The sequence below is a fragment of the Macaca thibetana genome, chromosome 2 (assembly GCF_024542745.1).
Source record: "Macaca thibetana thibetana isolate TM-01 chromosome 2, ASM2454274v1, whole genome shotgun sequence".
Taxonomy (NCBI): Eukaryota; Metazoa; Chordata; class Mammalia; order Primates; family Cercopithecidae; genus Macaca; species Macaca thibetana.
In genome coordinates, this window is record NC_065579.1 from 142,109,475 (window position 1) to 142,131,435 (window position 21,961).

The window sequence follows — 21,961 nt, forward strand, 5'->3', positions numbered from 1 at the left end:
AGCTGAGCGAGAAGGGCTCACGTGTGGAAGTCAGCCGTCACGAGAAAAGCCTAGGGAAGGTGGGTGAGAGCTACATCATTAGGGGACTTGCTGTCAGAGTTACCCTAGAGCTGTCTGGAATTGCTAAAAATTAGAAACAATCTAATGGCTGAATGGGATATGAGATACCCATTCAAAGCAATATCATGTAGACTTAGCATGAGGTTTATGAAGTCATATTAAGAGCATAGGAGCCAGGCACAGTGGCTCACACCACTTTGGGAGGACGAGGCAGGAGGATCACTTGAGGCCAGGAGTTCAAGACCAGCCAGGGCAATATAGCAAGACCTCATTTCTACTAAAAATGAAAAAAAAAAAAAATTGCTGGATGTGGTGATACATGCCAGTCCCAGCTACTCAAGAGGCTAAGGTGGGAGGATTGCTTGATCCTGGGAGATCAAGGCTGGGCAACAGAGTGAGACCCTGTCTCAAAAAAACAAAAACATAGGCACATGCTTATTAGGTACAATTGGGTGAAAAAAGCAACACGTAAAATAAAATTCACCAACAAAATGATTACAACTGCAGGAAAAATTCACAGGGAAAAAAGGAAATAAGCCAGAATCTTCATAGTGAAAAAATTAAAACTTCCTTTTCCACACAAGTAATAAAAAAGCATTTCTTGGCCAAGCGTGGTGCCTCACACCTATAATAAACACTTTGGGAGGCTGAAGCGGGAGGGTTGCTTGAGGCCAGGAGTTCAAGACCAGCCTGGACAACTCTGTCTCTACAAAAAATTAGCCAGGCATGGTGGCACACGCCTGTAGTCCCAGCTACTGGGAAGGCTGAGGTAGGAGAATTGCTTGAGTCTAGGAATTGGAGGCGGCAGTGAGCTGTGATCACATCACTGCACTCCAGCCCAGGCAATAGAGCAAGAGTCTGTCTCAAATTTTTGTTGTAATCATTTCTTTATAATATTAGCACAATAGAATGTGAATCCTGGGAATTTATAAGAAAAATGTTCATTTTAAAATACGTTCTCTGACATGTAGTGCTTCCATTTGTTCTGTATATATTGTGTTTCTTTCTCTTTAGTTGGTGCAAAGAAACAGATTAATATGCAGAAGAAATCCATATAGGATCTTTGAGTATTTGCAACTCAGCCTAGAAGAGGTATGTTTTCAACATGTTATCATTTCAGCTGTTGGTCTTTGGGCCTGAACTATGCTATATGTGAACCTACCTCACAGTCTAGTTCTGTACGTAATTCAGTTATTGAATATTGTGAGTCAGTATTGAAATCATTATGTGTACCTCCCAAGTAGGCCTGCCCAAATTTCACTCCTCAGCCTTTATTTCATCAGTTCTAAGATACATGTTTGCAATCATTCCACAGAAGATTCGAGGTGTTTTTCTGAGTACTACTTTTCTTGTTAAGATTTTAGATTGCTAGGCCAGGTGCGGTGGCTCACACCTGTAATCCCAGCACTTTGGGAGGCCAAGGCAGGCGGATCACCTGAGATCAGGAGCTCGAGACCAGCCTGGCCAGCATGGTAAAATCCTGTCTCTACCAAAAATATAAAAATTAGCCAGACATGGTGGCTCATGCTTGTAATCCCAACTATTCAGGAGACTGAGGCAGGAGAATTGCTTGAACCCGGGAGGCGGAGGTTGCAGTGAGCCAAGATTGACCCATTGCACTCCAGCCTGGGTGACAGGGTGAAACTCTGTCTCAAAAAAAAGAAAAAAAAAAGATTTTATATTGATGGCTAGGTGTGATGGCTGATGCCTGTAGTCCAGCCACTTGCGTGGCTCATGTGGGAGGATTGCTTGAGCCCAGGAGGTTGCGTCTGCAGTGAGCCATGATTGCACTACTGCGCTCCAGCTTGGACGACAGAGTGAGACTGTGTGTCAAACAAAAAGAATAAAAAGATTTCAGATTGTTAACAGATGCTGACTGGTGACGTGGGGGGTAAGGGGGTGGAAAGAAGAAAAAAATGGATTTCGGATTGGCTGAATATTTTGTTACTAATTTTCACTAGCTTTTTAAAAAATACTATAATTCATATACCATATAATTTATCCACTTAAAGAGTACAAGTCACTATTGTTTGGTATGTTCATGGAGTCTCAACTTTTCATAGACTGTGCTACATGATTCAGATCATATAGTGACTGCTAATTAAGTAAATGGATTTATTTCCTTCTGCAGGATCCCTCTACTTAATGCAGTAGCTACATTCTTGAAAGTTAGCTTGGGCCTGGTGCCATGACTCACACCTGTAATCCCAGCACTCTGGGAGGCCAAGGCAGGCAGATAGCTTGAAGCCAGGAGTTTGAGGCCAGCCTAAGCAACATGGCAAAACCCCATCTCTACAGAAAATGTAAAAATTAGCCAGGTGTGGCAGTACAGGCCTGTAGTCTCAACTACTTGGGTGGCTGAGGTGGGAGGGTTGCTTGAACCTAGGAGGTCGAGGCTTTAATGAACCGAGATCATGCCACTGCACGAGCGAGACCCTGTTTCCAAAAAAAAAAAAAAAAGTGGCTAAAAGTGGCCTTCCATAAACTCTATCATATTGTCCTGGTGATCTGGAGTTCCTCTAACCTGTGGTCACTTTATGCTCAGTCCCTCTTTTCTTGCTTATGTTGATAGCGCACACAGAAATGTCCTTTCTGCCTTTGAAGATAGCACCCCCTGGGCTCCCCTCTCCTCCAGGAGCTCTGTGATGGCTTTCTTTGATAGTTCCTGCAGTGTCCAGTGTGGTTCTTGGCATACAGGTAGGTCCCAGGAAGTGCTATGGAACACATCCATGTTGGTAATTTTATAGCTGAGACCACAGGAAAGTAATGTGGGGGCCGGGTGTGGTGGTTCACACCTGTAATCCCAGCACTTTGGGAGGCCAAGGAGGGCAGATCACGAGGTCGGGAGATCGAGACCATCCTGGCTTACACGGTGAAACCCTGTCTCTACTAAAAATACAAAAATTAGCCGGGTGTGGTGGCACACGCCTATAATCCCAGCTACTCAGGAGACTGAGGCAGGAGAATCGCTTGAACCCAGGAGGCAGAGGTTGCAGTGAGCCGAGATTGCACCACTGCACTCCAGCCTAGGCGACAGAGTGAGACTCTGTCTCAAAAACTAAATTGAATTAAATTAAATTAAATTGAATTAAAATACAATTCAAAATTCCTTTTCTTGGTTGCACCAGCCACGTTTCAAACACTGAACGGCCACGTGTGGCCACTGGCTACTATATTGAACAGCACATGCAAAGACATTCCCAGCTTTGTGGAGATCTTTACTAGACAGCCCATGTGTACCTGTTCTTTAGATGTTTGGCCTCTCAGAGCCTCAGATTTCTTCTCTAAAGTGGGAGCTGTGTAACATCTTGTTCATAGGATGTTCTGGAAATTAAATAATACATGTAATTGGGTCAGGACAATACCTGATAATATAGTAGATGCTCAATAAATGTTAGTGCCTGCTACTTTTGTCATTATTAAGTTACTTGTAAAAGCTGATTAGCAGCTAGTTGGAACCTTATTTTTTACAATCACGAAAATGTCCACTGGATACATACTAAGTGCCAGGCATTGGGCTAAGGGCTACCAATACTGAAATAAGTAGAACGTGACTTCCGTCTTAAAGATAGCCCAGAAATCATTACAGTTCAGTGTGATAAGCATAGTGTGGCATATGGATCTTGTCAGTATCGCTCTTCCTGTTTCCTTGGGCCCAATGCCTGACATCTATTAGGTGCGTAATAATTATTTGTTAAATGATTTAACGTACAAGATAGGGAATTTGCACAGAAGCTGGTGGAGACCATCCAGCAGGGCTGAAGTGGAAAGCCTTTGTAATCATGATAGCTGAGGATAGTAAAGGATAGATGGGGCTTGCCGCATGGACACAGGGTAGCAAAGGCTCTTTCAGATAGCTCAGCCAAAAAGAACACCAGATGGGGGAGGGTGTGTCCGTGAGTCAGGGTCTGGCCTGGTCCTGGGGCAGCAGGGCACTGCAGGGTGTTCCGTAGGGGAGTGGAGTGCCTAGAGCTAGCATCAGTATGGAGGGTGGGCTAGAGGCCTGGCCTGGGAGGTGGCAGCTGGAGGCGAAGTGTATTTGGTGTCAAATACTGTGAGTTCAGCCACACTGTTCCAGGTGACCAACTGCTGTCTTTTATTGACAAGTTTTTTTTTTTTCCTCGAGACAGAGTCTTGTTCTGTCGCCCAGGCTGGAGTGCAGTGGCACGATCTCGGCTCACTGCAAGCTCCGCCTCCCAGATTCACACCATTCTCCTGCCTCAGCCTCCCGAGTGGCTGGGACTACAGGCGCCCACCACCACACCCAGCTAAATTTTTTTTTTTTGTATTTGTAGTAGAGACAGGGTTTCATCGTGTTAGCCAGGATGGTCTCGATCTCCTGACCTCGTGATCCTCCCTCCTCGGCCTCCCAAAGTGCTGGGATTACAGGCTGTTGACAAATTTTTTAAAGGCTGCTGCTACCTGCTGCCTCCTCTTGAACACTCCCTGATGAAAGGCAAGGGTAATAGGAGACAGGAGATGAGGATACTCTGCCATCTTAGAAGCTGACTGGCACCTGAGAACATACCAGAGATGTGTTCCAGAAGTTTTCAGGGAGCATACCATTAAACCTAGCTCTACTTGTCGTTCTGTTTTGGCAGATTTCTTTTGAATGAATCACCCATGTTTGGTGCACTGCATGTACCCGCTCAGTGTTTCTGTGAATGTCAGTCAGGAGCACAGGCAGAATGGCGTCTCACCCCTGCTGTGGTGATTCACGACAGCTCTCTTAAGGGACTCAGAGCGGTAATACACAGCTGACTTAGAAGTCTACTCGGCACTGACATGGGAAGCTTTTGGTCTGCAACCTGCCACAGATGTGGACATGCAGCCCTGTAGGGGTGTTTTCGTGCCTTTGCCTTGACTCATTCAGAACAGAGATTTGGAAATTTGCATAGAGTAATTGAAGAGCTATAAACTATATTTACCTTAGTTATTTCTGAGTAGCTATTTCTGAAGATTTCTGTTTCCATCTTCTGCATCCTCCAGTGGACACGCACACACGCAAACGCTCAAATGCTTTGCTGTTTAAATTTTTTGTTTTTATGTTTTTTAGAGACACGGTTTCTCTCTGTTGCCCAGGCTGGAGTGTAGTGGCACCATCGTGGCTCACTGAAGCCTCATACTCCTGAGCTCAAGGTATCCTACCACCTCAGCCTCCTGAGTAGCTAGAACTATAGGTGCATGCCACCCCACATCTGGCTAATTTTTTAATCAAATGCTTTTTAATTAGCAAGATCCAGTGAAAAATAGATTGATTTGGGGGACCGAATTTTTTTTTTAATCAAATGAAAGTTGATTTCACTGTAAATTAAAAGCAGTTGCATAATGCTGTCATAAAGTTAGGGCCATCAGCTTTTTTTTTTTTTTTTTTTTTTTTTGAGACACCGTTTCGCTCTGTCACCTAAGCTGCAGTGCAGTGGCGTGATCTCAGCACACTGCAACCTCTGCCTCCCGGGTTCAGGTGATCCACCTCAGCCTCCTGGTAGCTGGAACTACAGGTACACACCATCACACCCAGCTAATTTTTGTATTTTTAGTAGAGATGGGGTTTCGCCATATTGGTCAGGCTGCTCTCAAACTCCTGGCCTCAAGTGATCTGCCCGTCTTGGCCTCCCAAAGTGCTGGGATTACAGGCATGAGCCACTACACCCTGCCAGGCAGTCAACTTTTGAAGGTTAAGGAGATTTTTAAATTTCCCAAGATCCAAAGTAGTCGTGTTTAATTTTACTATCCCTGTGTGTGCTGTTGGGAAACTAATGGGAGGAGATTTAATAGGGGTGGTGCAGACCAGCTCACTCATTCCCAGAAAGATTCCCTCCATGGCAGCACCCCAGTAGGGCCCTGCATTCCAGGTCTAATCCTTTGCTTGAGGGACTAAGAAGTTCGGATTTGTTAGAGCACAGAAAATGACTTGAGCTCTAGGAGCAGCATTCAGGCTGAGTGTGCTCACAAGAGCCTGGGGAATAAACTAGAGTGTGAGTTTATTAACATTAGCAAAGGCCCCACCACCTGCCTTTCCATATTGGCATATTCTCTTCGTGTAGAAAATTCAGGTGCCAAAGGGTAATATAATTGGAAGGCTGCTTGGTGAACACGGAGTCAGCCCGTGAGGAGTGAGCTGGATAATCCAAATGCTTAAGGATGTCAGGCCCACGTGTCCTTCTCCCCAAGGAGGGATGAACTGTTTTTAACTTGATACTGAAGATTCTAAGATTGTTGTAAGTCTTTCATTTAATTATTTTACTTAATGTGGTAGCATTTATTCTTTTTCTTGAAAAGCCACCATTGAATTGAGGTATATCAAACAAAGAGCTGCTAACATCTAGACTAGAGGTAGTGTGGTGCATGCATTGGTCTGCCACCGAACCCTTGGGTCGGAGTCTCATCCTGTGTGCATTGCGAAGACCTTGCCACCGTCACCAGATTCCCCATTTGCTGACTTTCCTCACTCACTCTGTGTCACATTCTTTAACTGTGTTGATACCATTCAGTTGTGGCTCTGAGTTTGCTGATGCATGTCGATTTCTTAGTCTAACTCTGGTGTTGGAGGCTACCTTACTGGTACTTCTGTGTATTGTTTGTATATAGTTATAAAGCTTTTAAAGAAGAAAACAAAAGAAAGTGGTCCCCACACAGGAGGACTAGGTGGGAATGCTTGGAAACAAAGGGGCACACCAGCGTCGGGCGACAGCTCTCCGTGTGCCTGACAGCAGCAGTCTCAGTTGGGTCTCTACGCATCTTCTTGTGCCTGGCTCTTCCATTTTGTACCTCACCTGTTTTTTCCACATTCCTTTTCCCCTTCTTAGTGTCCATAATGTGGATTCCAAGTATCAGAATCCAGTGATTAGAATGTCTAAGATTCTTCCCTAGAATTTTGCAGTTATTTTTTACTGCTATGTTGTTTGACTAGTCTCCCTCCCCTGCAATAGGTCAGTGACTTTCCTTCTATCTAAACTTCTGAAAATTTTCCAGAGACTTCAACTGTGAGACAGTTTGGGTCCTTTTAGCAAGAATATATACTTACAGCAGAGCCTTTTGATTAAGGTTTGAACAACTATTCTAATTTTTTTCTGTAAATATATTTATATTCTGCTTATATACCCAGACACACAGGAAACTTTGGGTGAACTGCTTTGAGGATCGGGTTTTGTTTTAAAAGCCTTTGTGTGCTGGCAGGCAGGAGAGAGAAGAACTGCAGTTTTGCTCTTTGTTTCATTGATCCTTGTTTTAAGCCTACAGCACCCAGTATTCCCAGGCAGTCTCCCCTCCAAGTACTAACCAGGCCCAACGCTGCTTAGCTTCTGAGATCAGACAAGATCAGGCACGTTCAGAGTAGCATGACTGTAGGCCTTATTAATTTTTAAAGTTCACTTGGAATCATTAGAGTAGCCAAGAAAAAGAAAAAAAAAAAAGGAGATCTTACTGCAGCCGTTAATAAAACATAAAGTAACAATATAGTCTTGGTATAGGAAAGGAAAGATTGGGCCACAATCTACAAACAGACCCATTTATAGATGGGATTTCAGGGTACAATAAAAATAACACTTCATATTAGTGAAGAAAAGATTCATGGTGTTGGGACAGCTGATTAGCCATTTGGAAAAGACAAAGCTAAAATCCCATCTCCTAACATACACAAAAATAAATTTCAGGTCAATTAAAGATATAAAGGGAAATTTAAAATAGAAAACAAGAATAATTATTTATGCTTTTTTTTGTTTGTTTGTTTAAAGACAGGGACTCTCTCTGTCACCTAAGCTGCAGTGCAGTGGTACAATATCAGCTCACTGCAGCCTCAGTCTCCTGAGCCCAAGCAGTCCTGCCATCTCAGCCTCCCGAGTAGTTGGGACCACAGGCACACGCCACCACACCCAGCTAATTTTTGTATTTTTGGTAAAGATGGGGTTTCGCTGTGTTGCCCAGGCTGGTTTCAAACTGCTGGGCTCAAGTGATCCACCAGCCTCGGCCTCCCAAAGTGCTGGGATTACAGGTGTGAGCCACCCTGCCTGTGTTTTATATATTTTTGAGATACGGATAAGTTCTTCTAAGAGGCCATAATATATAGATTTCATTACCTAGAGATTTAAAACTATGTTAAAGACAAAGGCAAAATTACAGGCAAAAGATGAAATGCTGCCGGGCGCGGTGGCTCAAGCCTGTAATCCCAGCACTTTGGGAGGCCGAGACGGGCGGATCACGAGGTCAGGAGATCGAGACCATCCTGGCTAACACGGTGAAACCCCGTCTCTACTAAAAAATACAAAAAAAAAACTAGCCGGGCGAGGTGACGGGCGCCTGTAGTCCCAGCTAAATGGGAGGCTGAGGCAGGAGAATGGCGTGAACCCGGGAGGCGTAGCTTGCAGTGAGCTGAGATCCGGCCACTGCATTCCAGTCTGGGCGACAGAGCCAGACTCCGTCTCAAAAAAAGAAAAAAAAAAAAAAAAAGATGAAATGGGAAAAAAATATTTGCCACATGCAGTATAACACACAATAGACAGTGTTCTTGGCATTCCTCATTTTCCTCAGCTGTAATGTTCTCCTTCAGAGGAAGATAGTGAAGATTGAATGCAGCGTGATATGTGTGACATCTCTCTGTCCTGGAAGACACTTAGCAATGTATATTCCTCATTGTGTCCCCATCCCTCTCCCAGCTAGCCAACTTCCCTGGGTGGAGTGAAGACATAGCTTTAGTTCACAAAATGGCAGATATTTTTAAATGAATATATTTTCTGTAAATTTAAAATGAACTTCAGTGCAATGTGTTTTATGGGCAGTTTGGAGAAAGACGTGTGTGTGCTGAGGGAGGGCTAGCTCTCACAAGAAAAAACACTTCTTGGAAATTGTGCTTTATTTTTGCTTGAATTGATGTAGCAGCTAATGACGTTCAGTGATGTATACACAATGACCAGCACAGTTCCTGGCACATGTAATAGGTGCTCATTTGGTTCCTGCCTTTATTCTGTGCCTGATAGGACATACATACTCTGTCTCTAAATTGTTGATGATGATCACAAAATAGATCTTTTACTTAAATGGTGGAAGTATTGCACAGTGACTAGGTCTTTCACACACACAGTGACTAGATCACATTAGTAGAATACACTTTTTTCCTGGTTAGGCACCTACAACTGTATTCACATATGCCAGATGGCATATTCCACATGCAACATCTTCCTTACCTCTGCTTTTAGCCAGTGACATTTTAAACCATACTTTTTGTGAACTGGACATGGGGATGATTCAGTATTCATTTCAGGGATAATTAGATTGCCATGCCAGTTAGCTAATATATTCCATTGTTTTATAGGGATCTGTTATTGAGATCTATTTTTCCATTACAACACTTGAGGGCCCTGACTACATTTAGCAGTATGATGTTAAAAACTATCATTAAACTTATCCTTCCATCTTATTAGTACTGTGAAAGTAAAATTTAATAATGCGATTGCAGGGGATATGATTGTCAACCTCTACAGACCTCTCTAGTCTACTGATAATTTAATTTTAAATAAAACCAATTCAATTGAATTAAGATCCCCTCCATTTGTAATAAGTGCCTAGTCACATCTTGCATAGATTGGTAAAAGCCAATCACCATTTTAAGCAAATAAAAATGAGATAATGGTTTCATTCACTCTTGGGGAAATGTATGCTTGCTGATAATGAAAACACATCAGTTTTTGAGGAACTTACATTTTAGCAGATATCAGGAAAGAATCTCTTATTAGGCAAGGATGGGATTGAACTTTTTTTTCCAGGCTATGCTATCCAGTTATTAGAAAGGGAAGAAAACTAAGGCCAGCCACGGTGGCTCATGCCTGTAATCTCAGTGCTTAGGGAGGCCGAGGCAGGCAGATCACCTGAGGTCAGGAGTTCCAGAAAGCAGGAAAACTAAATTGAGCTTTTAGGTGCTTTTCATAACTTATTAAATCTTTGTGTGATTTCTGGGACCTGTTGTGGGGTGGGAGGAAGCGGGAGGGATAGCATTAGGAGATACCCCTAATGTAAATGACGAGTTAATGGGTGTAGCACACCAACACGGCACATGTATACATACGTAACAAACGTACACGTTGTGCGCATGTACCCTAGAACATAAAGTATAATTTAAAAAATAAAAATCTTTGTGTGATTTAATCTTACTCAATATTTAGCTATAAAAAAAATATTTAGCTAAGAAAGCATTATGATCCCCATTGTATAGATGAGGCATGGAGAATTTAAGTGATACTTCCAAGGCCCTAGCTAACAATGACGATTTGAGCTCAGGTCTGTCAGATCTCAAACTTCATTCTTTGTGTTACACTATTCTGAACCAAGAAGTGCAAATTGTGTTGAGGAAACAACTTTATCTTTTCCGTTGCACCTTTTGGCCTGTAGTCCATCTGAAAAACAGCAGTATTCTGTATTAATAAGTAGTGAGTGATGGAAAGAGAAAAGGTCAAAATAAAATTGTGGGCCACTTGGCAGGGCTGTCAACAGCAGTGAAAGAAGTGGAACACAATGTTCACACTGAGAAGAGATGAGCTGAGTGAGGTGTAGAGACCTGCTGTAGGGTGGCTCTGGCTGTTGGGGCCTAAGCCAAGGGCAGGATTGGGGACCTGTCTTTTTTGTCTTTCAGCACAAGCATTGAACACCCAACATGTACTAGACCCCCTTCTAGGCCAAGGGAACAGCAGGCAGTTTCTGTTCTGCCAGAGTTTACATTCTAATCGGAGGAACACATGTAAGAGAAAGATTTTCAGACAAAAGTAAGTGCTCTGGAGGTGATCAGGATGTGGGTTACTTAGACTCGGTGGCCAAGGAAGACCTCTCCGAGAGGTGACCTTTGAGTCTGGAGCAGAACATGCCAGATAGCAGGAGTAGCGATTACAGAGGCAAAGGCCTGAATGAGCTTAGTGTCTTCAAGAGACAGAAGTGCAGACAGGACGTCTGGAAAGAGCAGTGGTAAGATCGTGCAGGGACCTGGAGCTGGTGGCAAGCAGTTTGGACTTTATTCTAAGGGCAGTGAAATCTCTTTGGAGGGTTTTAATTAGGGGAACGACATGATCTTCATGTGCCAAGAAGATGAATCTGGATGCTGTGGAGAGTGGACTGTAGAGGGCTCAGAACAGGGAGGGTGTCACAGGAGGCAGGAAGGAGCCACCCACAGGCTGGGACCAGGAAGGCAATAGGAAAAAGTGGAATAGAAGGTGACTACCTTCATCTCCAGAAATGCTCTAGATTTGGATTTGGGTAAAACTAAAGTAGTGGTTCCTCATATTTGTCAGTGTTTATCAAATTATGAATTAAAACAAAAATGATGAGTATCTGTTTAACACATTTAAAAATAATAATAGTGATGTCTTCAACAGCACATATACTAAAATTGGAACAATGCAGAGATGAGTATGACCCCTGCCCATGGATGACACGTTTGTGAAGCCTTCCATATTAAAAACAACAACAACCCATACCTTGACATAAATAATTTAATGTAAGTTTTTAATGAAAAATAACTATATTTTCCAAAACAAAAAATTTAGTGAGAAGCTTCGTTTTTCATTTTTGCAAGTCGATTTAAGGTCTGATTTCCTGAAAGTCATCTAGATTCTTGCATCTGCTTCTGGCTCCAATCTTGGACCATCACACATCTTATAGTCACTGGAGAGAGCACAAATGAGGCAGATAACACCACGTTATTATGAAGTGGTTTTGACCTTGAGACCTCCTGCAAGGGTCTTGGGGATCCCAGGATCCCCAGACCACCCTTTGCGAACTGCTCCTGTGAAGAGAGATGTCATCAGATAGCCAGGCAGAGAATGACAAGGTATTCACTGCTTGGAAGTCCTTCCACCCATATTACTTGTGCTGTCTTTTGTTCTGTGTGTGCTGGATTAGGGGTGGGATGGAAGGACAGTGAGGAAACACGCTGAATGAGCAGTTTGTCAGTGCCTTGTTGCTGCACAATAGCCTCAATGCTCATGACAGGGAGGGGATTATGTTTCTGCTTCCACACTGCACAAGAGGACCCCTCCTTGTCTGTGTCTGCTGGAAGCAGCAGTGAGAGCTGAAGCAGAATATTTGATGTTTGGTTATAAATCTCATTTTTCACCTTCATATTTAAAAAGAAATGTAGTCCCATTTTATCACTGGCTACCATTTGGTCACTACCTGCTATGCACCAATCTCATGGGAGTCCCTTCAGTGGTATCTGTAGACCCTAAGCGCCCTGGATAGGCAAAGCCAACAACACATGTCTCTTTGGGTGGTGTCAGTTGTTTGGCAGTGTATTATTTTAACAGAAAGCCATTTTCATTTCCATTTAAATGTGATTGTATTCAACTGGAGCCAATTTTCTTTGCCATTCCTACAGGCTTCCCCGCACATAGTAAAAATATGTCATTATATGAGGTCAGTGCAAACATAGGGTTCTAGAAAATCATTTCACCAAAGATAACTGGGAAACTAGTATTTTGTCAGGTAAGCAAAATCAGCACTGCCCCATACTTTTCACACACTTTTTTCTATATATATTTTTCTCAATTTAAATATGGTTATTTAATTGTACAGGGAGAAACTCCAATGAACAACAATTTCTATTGCTACAGCTGTTAACGTCATTTTTCAGTTATATAGGTTTTTTAGGGAATAAATATGGAAACATTCATAAAAATCTTTTATTTTTTATTGATTTAAACCAGTTGGTAACATTTGTATTTTCTTAAATTTTTTTTTTTAAATCTAAGACATTCAAATGAACCATTTATATTTAAAATATGTGACCTTTTTTATGATGACTTAAGGGCATTAATTTGTATTGAAGTGAAAAGAGATCAGTCTGTAAAATAGTTTCACAAGATTGTGGAACTATTTGTAATGAGCATTTTCTGCTTGCTGTATTTTCAGGCCTTCTTCTTGGTCTATGCTCTGGGATGTTTAAGTATTTACTATGAGAAGGTAAGATGCTTTGTTTACATACAATCCACTTAAAATTTCCCTATTGTTAAAAGCAGGTTGTACTAATTTCTATATTGCATTAATACAAATGTTTCTACTCTTACTGAATAAAATAGGAATTGAATTTTTCCCTAAAGTTTTGGATTTGGGTTCTGAGGTGGGACTGTTCGAGCAAAAGGCATCTTTGACCCCTTTTTGCATTTCATTCCTTGAAACTAGGAGAGGTACAGTATCTTATGCTGTATAATAATTAGGTCAGATCACTAGATCAGGAGATCGAGACCATCCTGGCTAACACGGTGAAACCCCATCTCTACTAAAAATACTAAAAAAAAAATTAGTCGGGTCTTTACTAAAAATACAAAAAAAATTAGTTGGGCGTGATGGTGGACACCTGTAGTCCCAGCTACCCAGGAGGCTGAGGCAGGAGAATGGCATGAACCCGGGGAGCGGAGCTTGCAGTGAACGGATATTACGCCACTGCGCTCCAGCCTGGGCGACAGTGCAAGACTCTGTCTCAGAAAAAAAAGGACATCTGTGTCAGAATAGTATTAAAAATTAACAAAAGTAAAAGTTACCAGTATTTGGCACCTACTATGGTAAAAGCTATACGTTAGGTACTTTACATGCACTATTTATAGTCCTTACCACCACCTGGTAAGAATTTGCAGATAAAGTAACTGAGGCTCAGAGAAAATAAGTAATGTACCCAAAGTCACACAACTAGTCCAAGTAACTCCAAAGCCCATGACTTTGTGCTGTAGCCTGCTGCCTTTAGAAGAGAGATAATTGTAAAATAATTCAAATAAAACGAAAAAGAGAAAAGTAAACAGAACAGTAAATGGAACAGAGGTGTATTCTGTTTGACTCTTGGGAGCACATAATTTAATCATCAAATTCTAATTGCATAAATACTGTTCATGGGTATTCTAGCGGTTTGGAAGCAGTGTCTGCCTGACAGATGCCTCATTTTCCCAAATGGTGGCCATTCTTAGCCCCACCCTGCTTCTTCTCGTGGGCCTTACCTGAAATTTGTCAGAACATTACAGCTGTGACATAAAAGCCTCAACATCTGAACAACATTGGACTGTGTTGGAAATTCAACCTTCTCTATGAGACTGTTGCTTGTTAGAAGAGGGGGTTGAGTGTTTACTCGCAGTGGGGTCACAAGGTCACACAGGTATGGAATTTTTGCATTAGGAACAACTGCAAAAAAAACTCTAGCCTATTGTATTATAATCTTAGGCTGGGACAAACTGAGCTAGTCTCACTGGGTGACTGAGCCTTAAATCAGCTGAAAAATTGATTGTTTCAGTAACTACTGAAATGAAGCAAAAATTTTCCAAACTTACCTAGTTATTTTGTTGTCATTGTATTTTTGGTAGTGATATATCAGAATATTCTCTAGACCAAACCATTCTCATTCTCTTTGACTCCCACATTGAAAACAAAGTTGTCTTATAAGCAGTTAATTATTAATTTGTGCCATCAGATAAATTCTCTAGTTTCAAACACTAAATTTTGGATTTTTTTTTTTTTAAGTTTTACTATAAAATTATTTTTTGTTCTTCTGAACGTGATCTGACATAGAGTAGCTACTCGTTAAAGATCTGTGAAATGTTGTCAGGCACTGCCCTCCAGCCTTGGTGGGCTTGTTACAGTGAGCCCCCTGCATGTGCTGGTTCCTCTGCCTGGAATGTCCATCCCGGCACACCACCACCCCCCGTCCAGCCCCTTTCTCTCACTACTTCTCGTGCTCAAATGCTGCCTTTTCTAAGTCCTCTGGAGCAGTGTTGTGCAATAGAAGGACATTGAGAGCCTCAGATGGGAGCCATGTGTATATAATTTCAGATTTTCTGGTAGCCACATTAAAAATGTTTTTTAAAAAGCAGGTGGAATTTTAATACAATATTACACAGTTTATTTAACCCAACTTATTCAAAGTTATTGAAATAGTTTATATTCCCTATTTTTTTTTTTCATACTGAGTAGGAAGTCAGTGTGTATTTTACACTTAGAGCCCCTCTCAGTTCAGACTAGGTGTGTATGGCTGGCAGCTGCCTCACTGGACAGTGCAGGGCCAGACCTTCTTGCTAAATTGGTCTACTGGGAGTGAGCCGAGATCGCGCCACTGCACTCCAGCCTGGGTGACAGAGCGAGACTCTGTCTCAAAAATAAAATAAAATAAATTGCTGTGCTGGGGGAAATGCGTTTTATTCGCTGCTTCAGCTCCACACTTAGTACAGATGTTGACGCTCTGGCTGAATGGAGGGAGAATGCATACACAGTAATGCTTTTTGTTTTTTGTAAATAACTTTAGGAGCCTTTAACGATAGTGAAACTCTGGAAAGCTTTCACTGTAGTTCAGCCCACGTTCAGAACCACCTACATGGCCTACCATTACTTTCGAAGCAAGGGCTGGGTGCCCAAAGTGGGACTCAAGTACGGGACAGATTTATGTAAGTAATTCTTGGTGTGGTGTGTGTGAGAATGGAGTTTATATCAGATTTGCCCTAGAACATCAAATTGGTCATGTGTGCTGTTGACGATGTTTTCTAAGAAGGCATCCTTTCAGTTTAGATAAGATTATTGGATATTTGGATTGGGGTAAGGGTAAGTGCAAAAAGAGAAAAGGCAGTCTAGGGAGAAAGCCTAGGAGAAGAAGCTTGCAACCCCATTTCAGGCCTTCCCTCTTGTTTGCTCTGTAATCTTAGAAAAGTGTTGTGACTGGGCGCGGTGGCTCACGCCTGTAATCCCAGCACTTTGAGAGGCCGAGTCGGGTGGATCACGAGGTCAGGAGATAGAGACCATCCTGACTAACATGGTGAAACCCCATCTCTACTAAAAAATATAAAAAATTAGCCAGGCATGGTGGCAGGCGCCTATAGTCCCAGCTGCTCTGGAGGCTGAGGCAGGAGAATGGCATGAACCTGGGAGGCAGAGCTTGCAGTGAACCAAGATCGCCCCACTGCACTCCAGCCTGGGCAACAGAGTGAGACTCTGTCTCAAAAGAAAAAAAAAAAAGCATTCTATAGCACCTACCCCCACGTCTCACTAGCCATGAGACTGGGTAATTTGGGAGAGTCCCTTATCCCCAGGCCTCAGTGGCCTCATCTGCCGAGTGAGAACAGTCATATAATTGTAATAATCGCCGCAGCCATCATTGAGCACTTGCCATGTGCCAAGCATTTTACTAAGTATTTTACATCCATCATCTTGTTAAATCCTTATAGCAGTCCTATGCAGTGGAGACTCTTATTGTCTTCATTTTCTGATAGGGAGACTACAGTTTAGAAAAAGTAGGTCATTGCCCATAATAGTTTCCAGGGCCGGTAACTTGCAGAACTGGGCTTTGAATTCTGGAGCCCAGGCTTTTAGAAATGTCTAACAGTACTGCCTCCCTTGATCTTTTTTTTTTTTTTAATTAATACTTTATTTACTTAATTTTTTTAACTTTACATTTAGGGCCAGGTGCAGTGGCTCACGCCTGTAATCCCAGCACTTTGGGAGGTCGAGGCAGGCAGATCACTTGAGGTCAGGAGTTTGAGACCAGCTTGACCAACATGATGAAACCCTGTTTATACTAAAAATACAAAAATTAGCTGGCTGGGCGTGGTAGCAGGCACCTGTAATCCCAGCTATTTGGGAGGCTGAGGCAGAAAAATTGCTTGATTCCGGGAGGCAGAGGTTGTAGTGAGCTGAGATCACGCCACTGCACTCCAGCCTGGGTGACAGAGGGAGACTCCAAAAAAAAAAAATTACGTTCAAGGGTACATGTGAAAGTTTGTTATATAGGTAAACTCATGTGACAGGGGTTTGTTGTACAGATTATTTGATCACCCAGGTGCTAAGCCTAGTATCCAGTAGTTATTTTTTCTGATCCTCTCCCTCCTCCCACCCTTCACCCTCAAGTAGACCCCAGAGTCTGTTGTTCCCTTCTTTGTGTTCATAAATTCTCTTCATTTAGTTCCCACTTACAAGTAAGAATATGCGGTATTTGGTTGTCTGTTCCTGGGTTAGTTTGCTAAAGATAATAGCCTCGAGCTCCATCCATGTTCTCACAAAAGACACAATCTTGTCCATTTTTGTGGCTACATAGTATTCCATTGCATCCCCTATCTTAAAGTGAGGGTCTGGACCAGGTGAGTTCCTCATTCAGCAGATAATGACTAAGGGTCTGCTGTGGGCCAGGTACTGTTTGAGGCATCAAGAATACAAACTTGAATAGGACAAACAGAGCTGCCTTCATGGAGTTTACATTCTAGGGGGATTGAAGGGGGGACACACAAGCAAGTAACTACATGACGTAGTTTCAGGAACAGATAAGCACTGTAAGAAAAAGCAGAGTCAAAGCTACCCAAGGTCAACTGTAGTCCAAAAGATTTAGATATCTACTGGGCACAGTGGCTCATGCCTGGAATCTCAGCACTTTGGGAGGCTGAGCAGGTGGGTCACCTGAGGTCAGGAGTTTGAGACCAGCCTGGCCAGCGTGGTGAAAGCCTATCTCTAGTAAAAATACAAAAATTAGCCGGGTGTGGTAGTACATGCCTGTAATCCCAGCTACTTGGGAGGCTGAGGCACAAGAATCTCTTGAACTTGGGAGGCAGAGGTTGCAGTGAGCCGAGATCACACCACTGCACTCCAGCCTGCACAACAGAGTAAGACTCTCTTAAAAAATAAAAATAAAAATTAAGATATTTTGAGAGATCAGATTCCCATAACTTTCATTACAGTATATTGTTATAATTGTTCTATTTTGTTAATGTTCTTAATCTCATACTTTGGCCCTTTTGCCTGTAACTTTATTTTAATGATCAAGTTATACTTTGGATGATGCATAGAGAAAACTTCCTCAAAGATATTCTGCCTTATAAGGATGGTTGGACAGATGAATAGATGGATGGACAGATAGATAGAATTTTGAAAATAAAAAAGATAAACTGCTCAGTTTACAACTCCCCTGGAGGCCTTTGCTTCCACTGGGATATATCATCTGTTTCTAGTTCCTTGTACAATCAATGTGGGACCAGGTCTGTGACTCACACAGAGTCAGACTGGGCCAGCATCAGTGTTAAAAGTGTCTTCACATTTCGCTGTGTAAGGAAAGGTTCTCGAGCAGTGCTAGCCTGGGATATGAGGAGCGGCTTCCTAAACTCTACCTCTTCTTCAGGCATGGGTGCACAGTTCCTGCTCCTTTTTAACAATATTATTTTAATTTTGGAGGTCAGTGACCTAATCACATGAAGCCTAGAACTGCCAACATAGGCTAAACTCTTAACAATTGTTTTTCCTTAGAGGGGTAGTGACTCGTAATATAAGACCATTATGAAATTCACATCTTATCAGGGAAACTTCCCTTGAATAAATCTTGTCTATCAAATTTCATTCCAGGAGCAGTATTTGGGAGAGGTGATACGGGTCTCAAATCAAGTGCAACTGCCAAGCTGGTTGACCTTGATCGCCTACTGGGAGAGCCAGGACAGGAGCCAAGAGGGAATCTTTCCTTACACTCCCCACTGAGCAGCTCCCCTGGCTGCCGGCTCCTAGGGCCAGCCAGGCACCTTGCCTTGGTGTTTTCTTCTCTTGTCTTATTTAATCTTCACACTCCTGTGAGGTCTGTAGTAGTAGCTTCCTTTTGTAGCAGAGGGGTTTGAGGTTCAGAAGGGTTAGGTAAGTTGCCAGAGTACTTAACAGCTCGTTAAGTACACAGATTAGGGCTCTGTGGGTTTGTCCTCCTACCATGCCTAAGTCACGTTGCCTGCTAAGAAGCCAAAAACTAACGCAGGATTTATATTGTCTTATGTAGACAGTTATGGTTTGATTTGATTTGGTGTGACCCAAAGGTCTGGTTACTCCTAAGCCTCCTTCCCAGCCAACCCTAGATGGGGATTTGCATTGACTGATAAGTTTGATTTCTGAGCCTTCTGCAAATTAGAAGTCCCAGCACAGAAATGGAATGGTGGGAGTCATTGAAAGCTAGCAGTTATAGAATTACCAGACCCAGAAGGAACCATGACCTGTCATGACATCCAGCCCAGAGACTGACAGTTCTGTCTGAGAATGGAGGTCAACAGAATAGCTTTCTATTTGTCGCAGAACAAGGAGATGTGTCTTCTTCCCGTCTTCCTCTTTATTCTTTTTTTTTTTTTTTTTTTTTTTTTTTTTTTTGAGACAAAGTCTCACTTTGTTGCCCAGGCTGGAGTGCAGTGGCGCGATCTCGATCTCTTCTCACCACAACCTCTGCCTCCCAGGTTCAAACCATTCTCCTGCCTCAGCCTCCCAAGTAGCTGGGATTACAGGCGCACACTACCACACCCAGCTAATTTCTGTATTTTTAGTAGAGACAGGGTTTCGCTATGTTGACCAGGCTTGTTTTGAACTCCTAACCTCAAGTGATCCGCCTGCCTTGGCCTCCCAAAGTGCTGGAATTACAGGCATGAGCCACAGCACCAGGGCCTTTGATTCTTTTCTAAGCCACTTCCTGGCTTGTTTTTCTTTTCTTTTTTTTTTTTTTTGAGACGGAGTCTCGCTCTGTCGCCCAGGCTGGAGTGCAGTGGCCGGATCTCAGCTCACTGCAAGCTCCGCCTCCCAGGTTTACGCCATTCTCCTGCCTCAGCCTCCCAAGTAGCTGGGACTACAGGCGCCCGCCACCTCGTCCGGCTAGGTTTTTTTTTTTTTATTTTTTAGTAGAGACGGGGTTTCACCGTGTTAGCCAGGATGGTCTTGATCTCTTGACCTCGTGATCCGCCCGTCTCGGCCTCCCAAAGTGTTGGGATTACAGGCTTGAGCCACTGCGCCCGACCCCTGGCTTGTTTTTCTAGTCAAATTTTGATATATTTTTGTTAATATCCTTTACGTTTACGTGATTAATCCATATTAATCCATAAGTATTTTTCATGTGTACCTCCAAAGAATACATTCTCCTACATACCATATAATGCCTGAGAAAAATTAGAATTGCTTAATATCATCTAAGTGTCCAGTCTATACTTAAATTTTTCCTGTTGTCCTTGTAATGTCTTTTGTGGCTATTTTGGTTGTAATTTTTATAGAGATGGGGTCTCTGTATGTTGCCCAAGCTGGTCTCGAACTCCTGGGCTCAAGCCATCCTCCTGCCTGGCTTCCCAAAGTGTAGGATTACAGGCATGAGCCACCATGCAGGCCCCTGGCTTAGATTTTCTCGATACAGTCGCATTTGATTATTATATCTTCCTTTTAGTTTCCTAGGGCTCATAAGACATTACCACAAACTGGGTGACTTAAAAGCAACAGAGATTCATTCTCTCACAGTTCTAGAGGCCAGAAGTCTAAAATCAAGGTGTCAGCAGGGTCAGGCTCCCTCCAAAGGCTCTAGGAGAGAATCCATTCCTTGTCTCTTCTAGATTCTGGTGGCCCCAGGCATTTTGTGGCTGGTGACTGCATTCCTCCAGTCTCTACCGTGTCTGTCTGTCAAATCCCCTTTCTCTTATAAGGACACTTGCCATTGGATTTAGGGGCCATCCAGCTAATTCAGGATGATCTCATCTCAAAATTCTAAGCTTAGTTACATCTGCAAAGACTCTTCTTCCAAGTCACATTCCACATTCCAGGTCACATTCACAAGTCAGGGATTAGGACATGAACATATCTTTCTGGGAGCTGCCGTTAAACCCACTGCAATCTCTGTTCTCTCTTTTTTTTCTTTTCTTGAGACAGAGTCTTGCTCTGTCGCTCAGGCTGGAGTGCAGTGGCACGATCTCCGCTCACTGCAACCTCTGCCTCCCGGGTTCAGGCGAATCCCGGCCTCCTAAGTAGCTAGGATTACAGGTGCTTGCCACCGTGCTTGGGCTAACGTTTGTATTTTTAGTAGAGACGGGGTTTTGCCATGTTTGCCAGGCTGGTCTCGAACTCCTGGTCTCAGGTTATCCACCCGTCTCAGCCTCCTGAAGTGCTGTGATTACAGGCATGAGCCACTGTGCCCAGCTTCTTTCAATCTGACACAGTCACTCTAACTTCTTGTTTTGTTTGTCATGACGTTACTTTTTTCAATGTCTTTTAGGATGTTCCCCATTCTCTGTACGTCTGATTGTTCCTGATGATCAGACTCAAGCTCAGGTTCTCTCGGCACACATAGGTGATGTGTGTGCTTATTGGAGTGTGTCAGGAAGTGCTTGAAGTCAGGTTTTCCTGCTGTGGTGATGCTAAGTTTGATGGTGGCCATTGTCAATGTCTGTCATATAATTACAGTTTTCCTTTTGTAAAAAATCAGTCATTTGTGGAGTGATACCGTAAGTAGCTGTTTTTCATTCCACACCTCCATCTGGCATTCTTCTGTAAGAAAGAGCTTTCCTTTTATATTCCCTGTTCTTTCAGACCTTATATTTACTTTTATTTATTTATGTAGTTTTTGAAACAAGGTCTCACTCTGTCCGCCAGGCTGGAGTGCAGTGGCACAATCTCAGCTCACCGCAGCCTCAACCTCCCAGGTTTAAAATGATCCTCCCACTTCAGCCTCCTAAGTAGCTGGGACTACAGGAGTGCACTACCATGCCCAGCTAATTTTTTTTTTTTGTAGTTTTAGTAGAAATGGGGTTTCACCATGTTGGCAGGCTGGTCTGGAACTCCTGGCCTCAAGTGATCCACCCACCTCAGCCTCCCAAAATGCAGGAATTACAGGTGTGAGCCACTGTGTCCGGCCCTCAGATCTTTTTTTAAATGCCTACTATTTCTCAGACTACTTATGCTTTCATCTTTCAGGTATTTTTGTAAAACAATTTCATTTTTCCCCCTGAGTACACTACCACCATCATCCAGTCATGTGCTGCCTAACATTTTGGTCAAATAATTTTTTTTTTTTTTTTTTTTTTTGTTGGTAGACGGAATCTCGCTCTGTCGTCCGGGCTGGAGTGCAGTGGCACAATCTGCTCACTGCAAGCTCCACCTCCTGGGTTCACACCATTCTCCTGCCTCAGCCTCCGGA

General features: G+C 42.9%; 2 protein-coding genes and 2 pseudogenes across 4 annotated transcripts in view; 3 read left to right on the plus strand and 1 right to left on the minus strand.

The window, feature by feature from the left end:
- Positions 1–21,961, plus strand: part of TSEN2 (tRNA splicing endonuclease subunit 2) — a 728,632-nt gene that overhangs the window by 698,680 nt on the left and 7,991 nt on the right. For all 3 annotated transcript variants that reach the window (XM_050781488.1, XM_050781489.1, XM_050781490.1), the window contains 3 exons: positions 1,075–1,152; positions 12,952–13,002; positions 15,323–15,461. In XM_050781488.1, coding sequence (XP_050637445.1) covers positions 1,075–1,152; positions 12,952–13,002; positions 15,323–15,461 — 268 coding nt within the window. The remainder of the gene's footprint in view (positions 1–1,074; positions 1,153–12,951; positions 13,003–15,322; positions 15,462–21,961) is intronic.
- Positions 1–21,961, plus strand: part of MKRN2 (makorin ring finger protein 2) — a 135,695-nt gene that overhangs the window by 52,684 nt on the left and 61,050 nt on the right. The window lies entirely within an intron of this gene.
- Positions 7,294–7,412, minus strand: LOC126949485 (uncharacterized; annotated as a pseudogene).
- LOC126949463 (uncharacterized) lies at positions 11,402–11,501 on the plus strand (annotated as a pseudogene).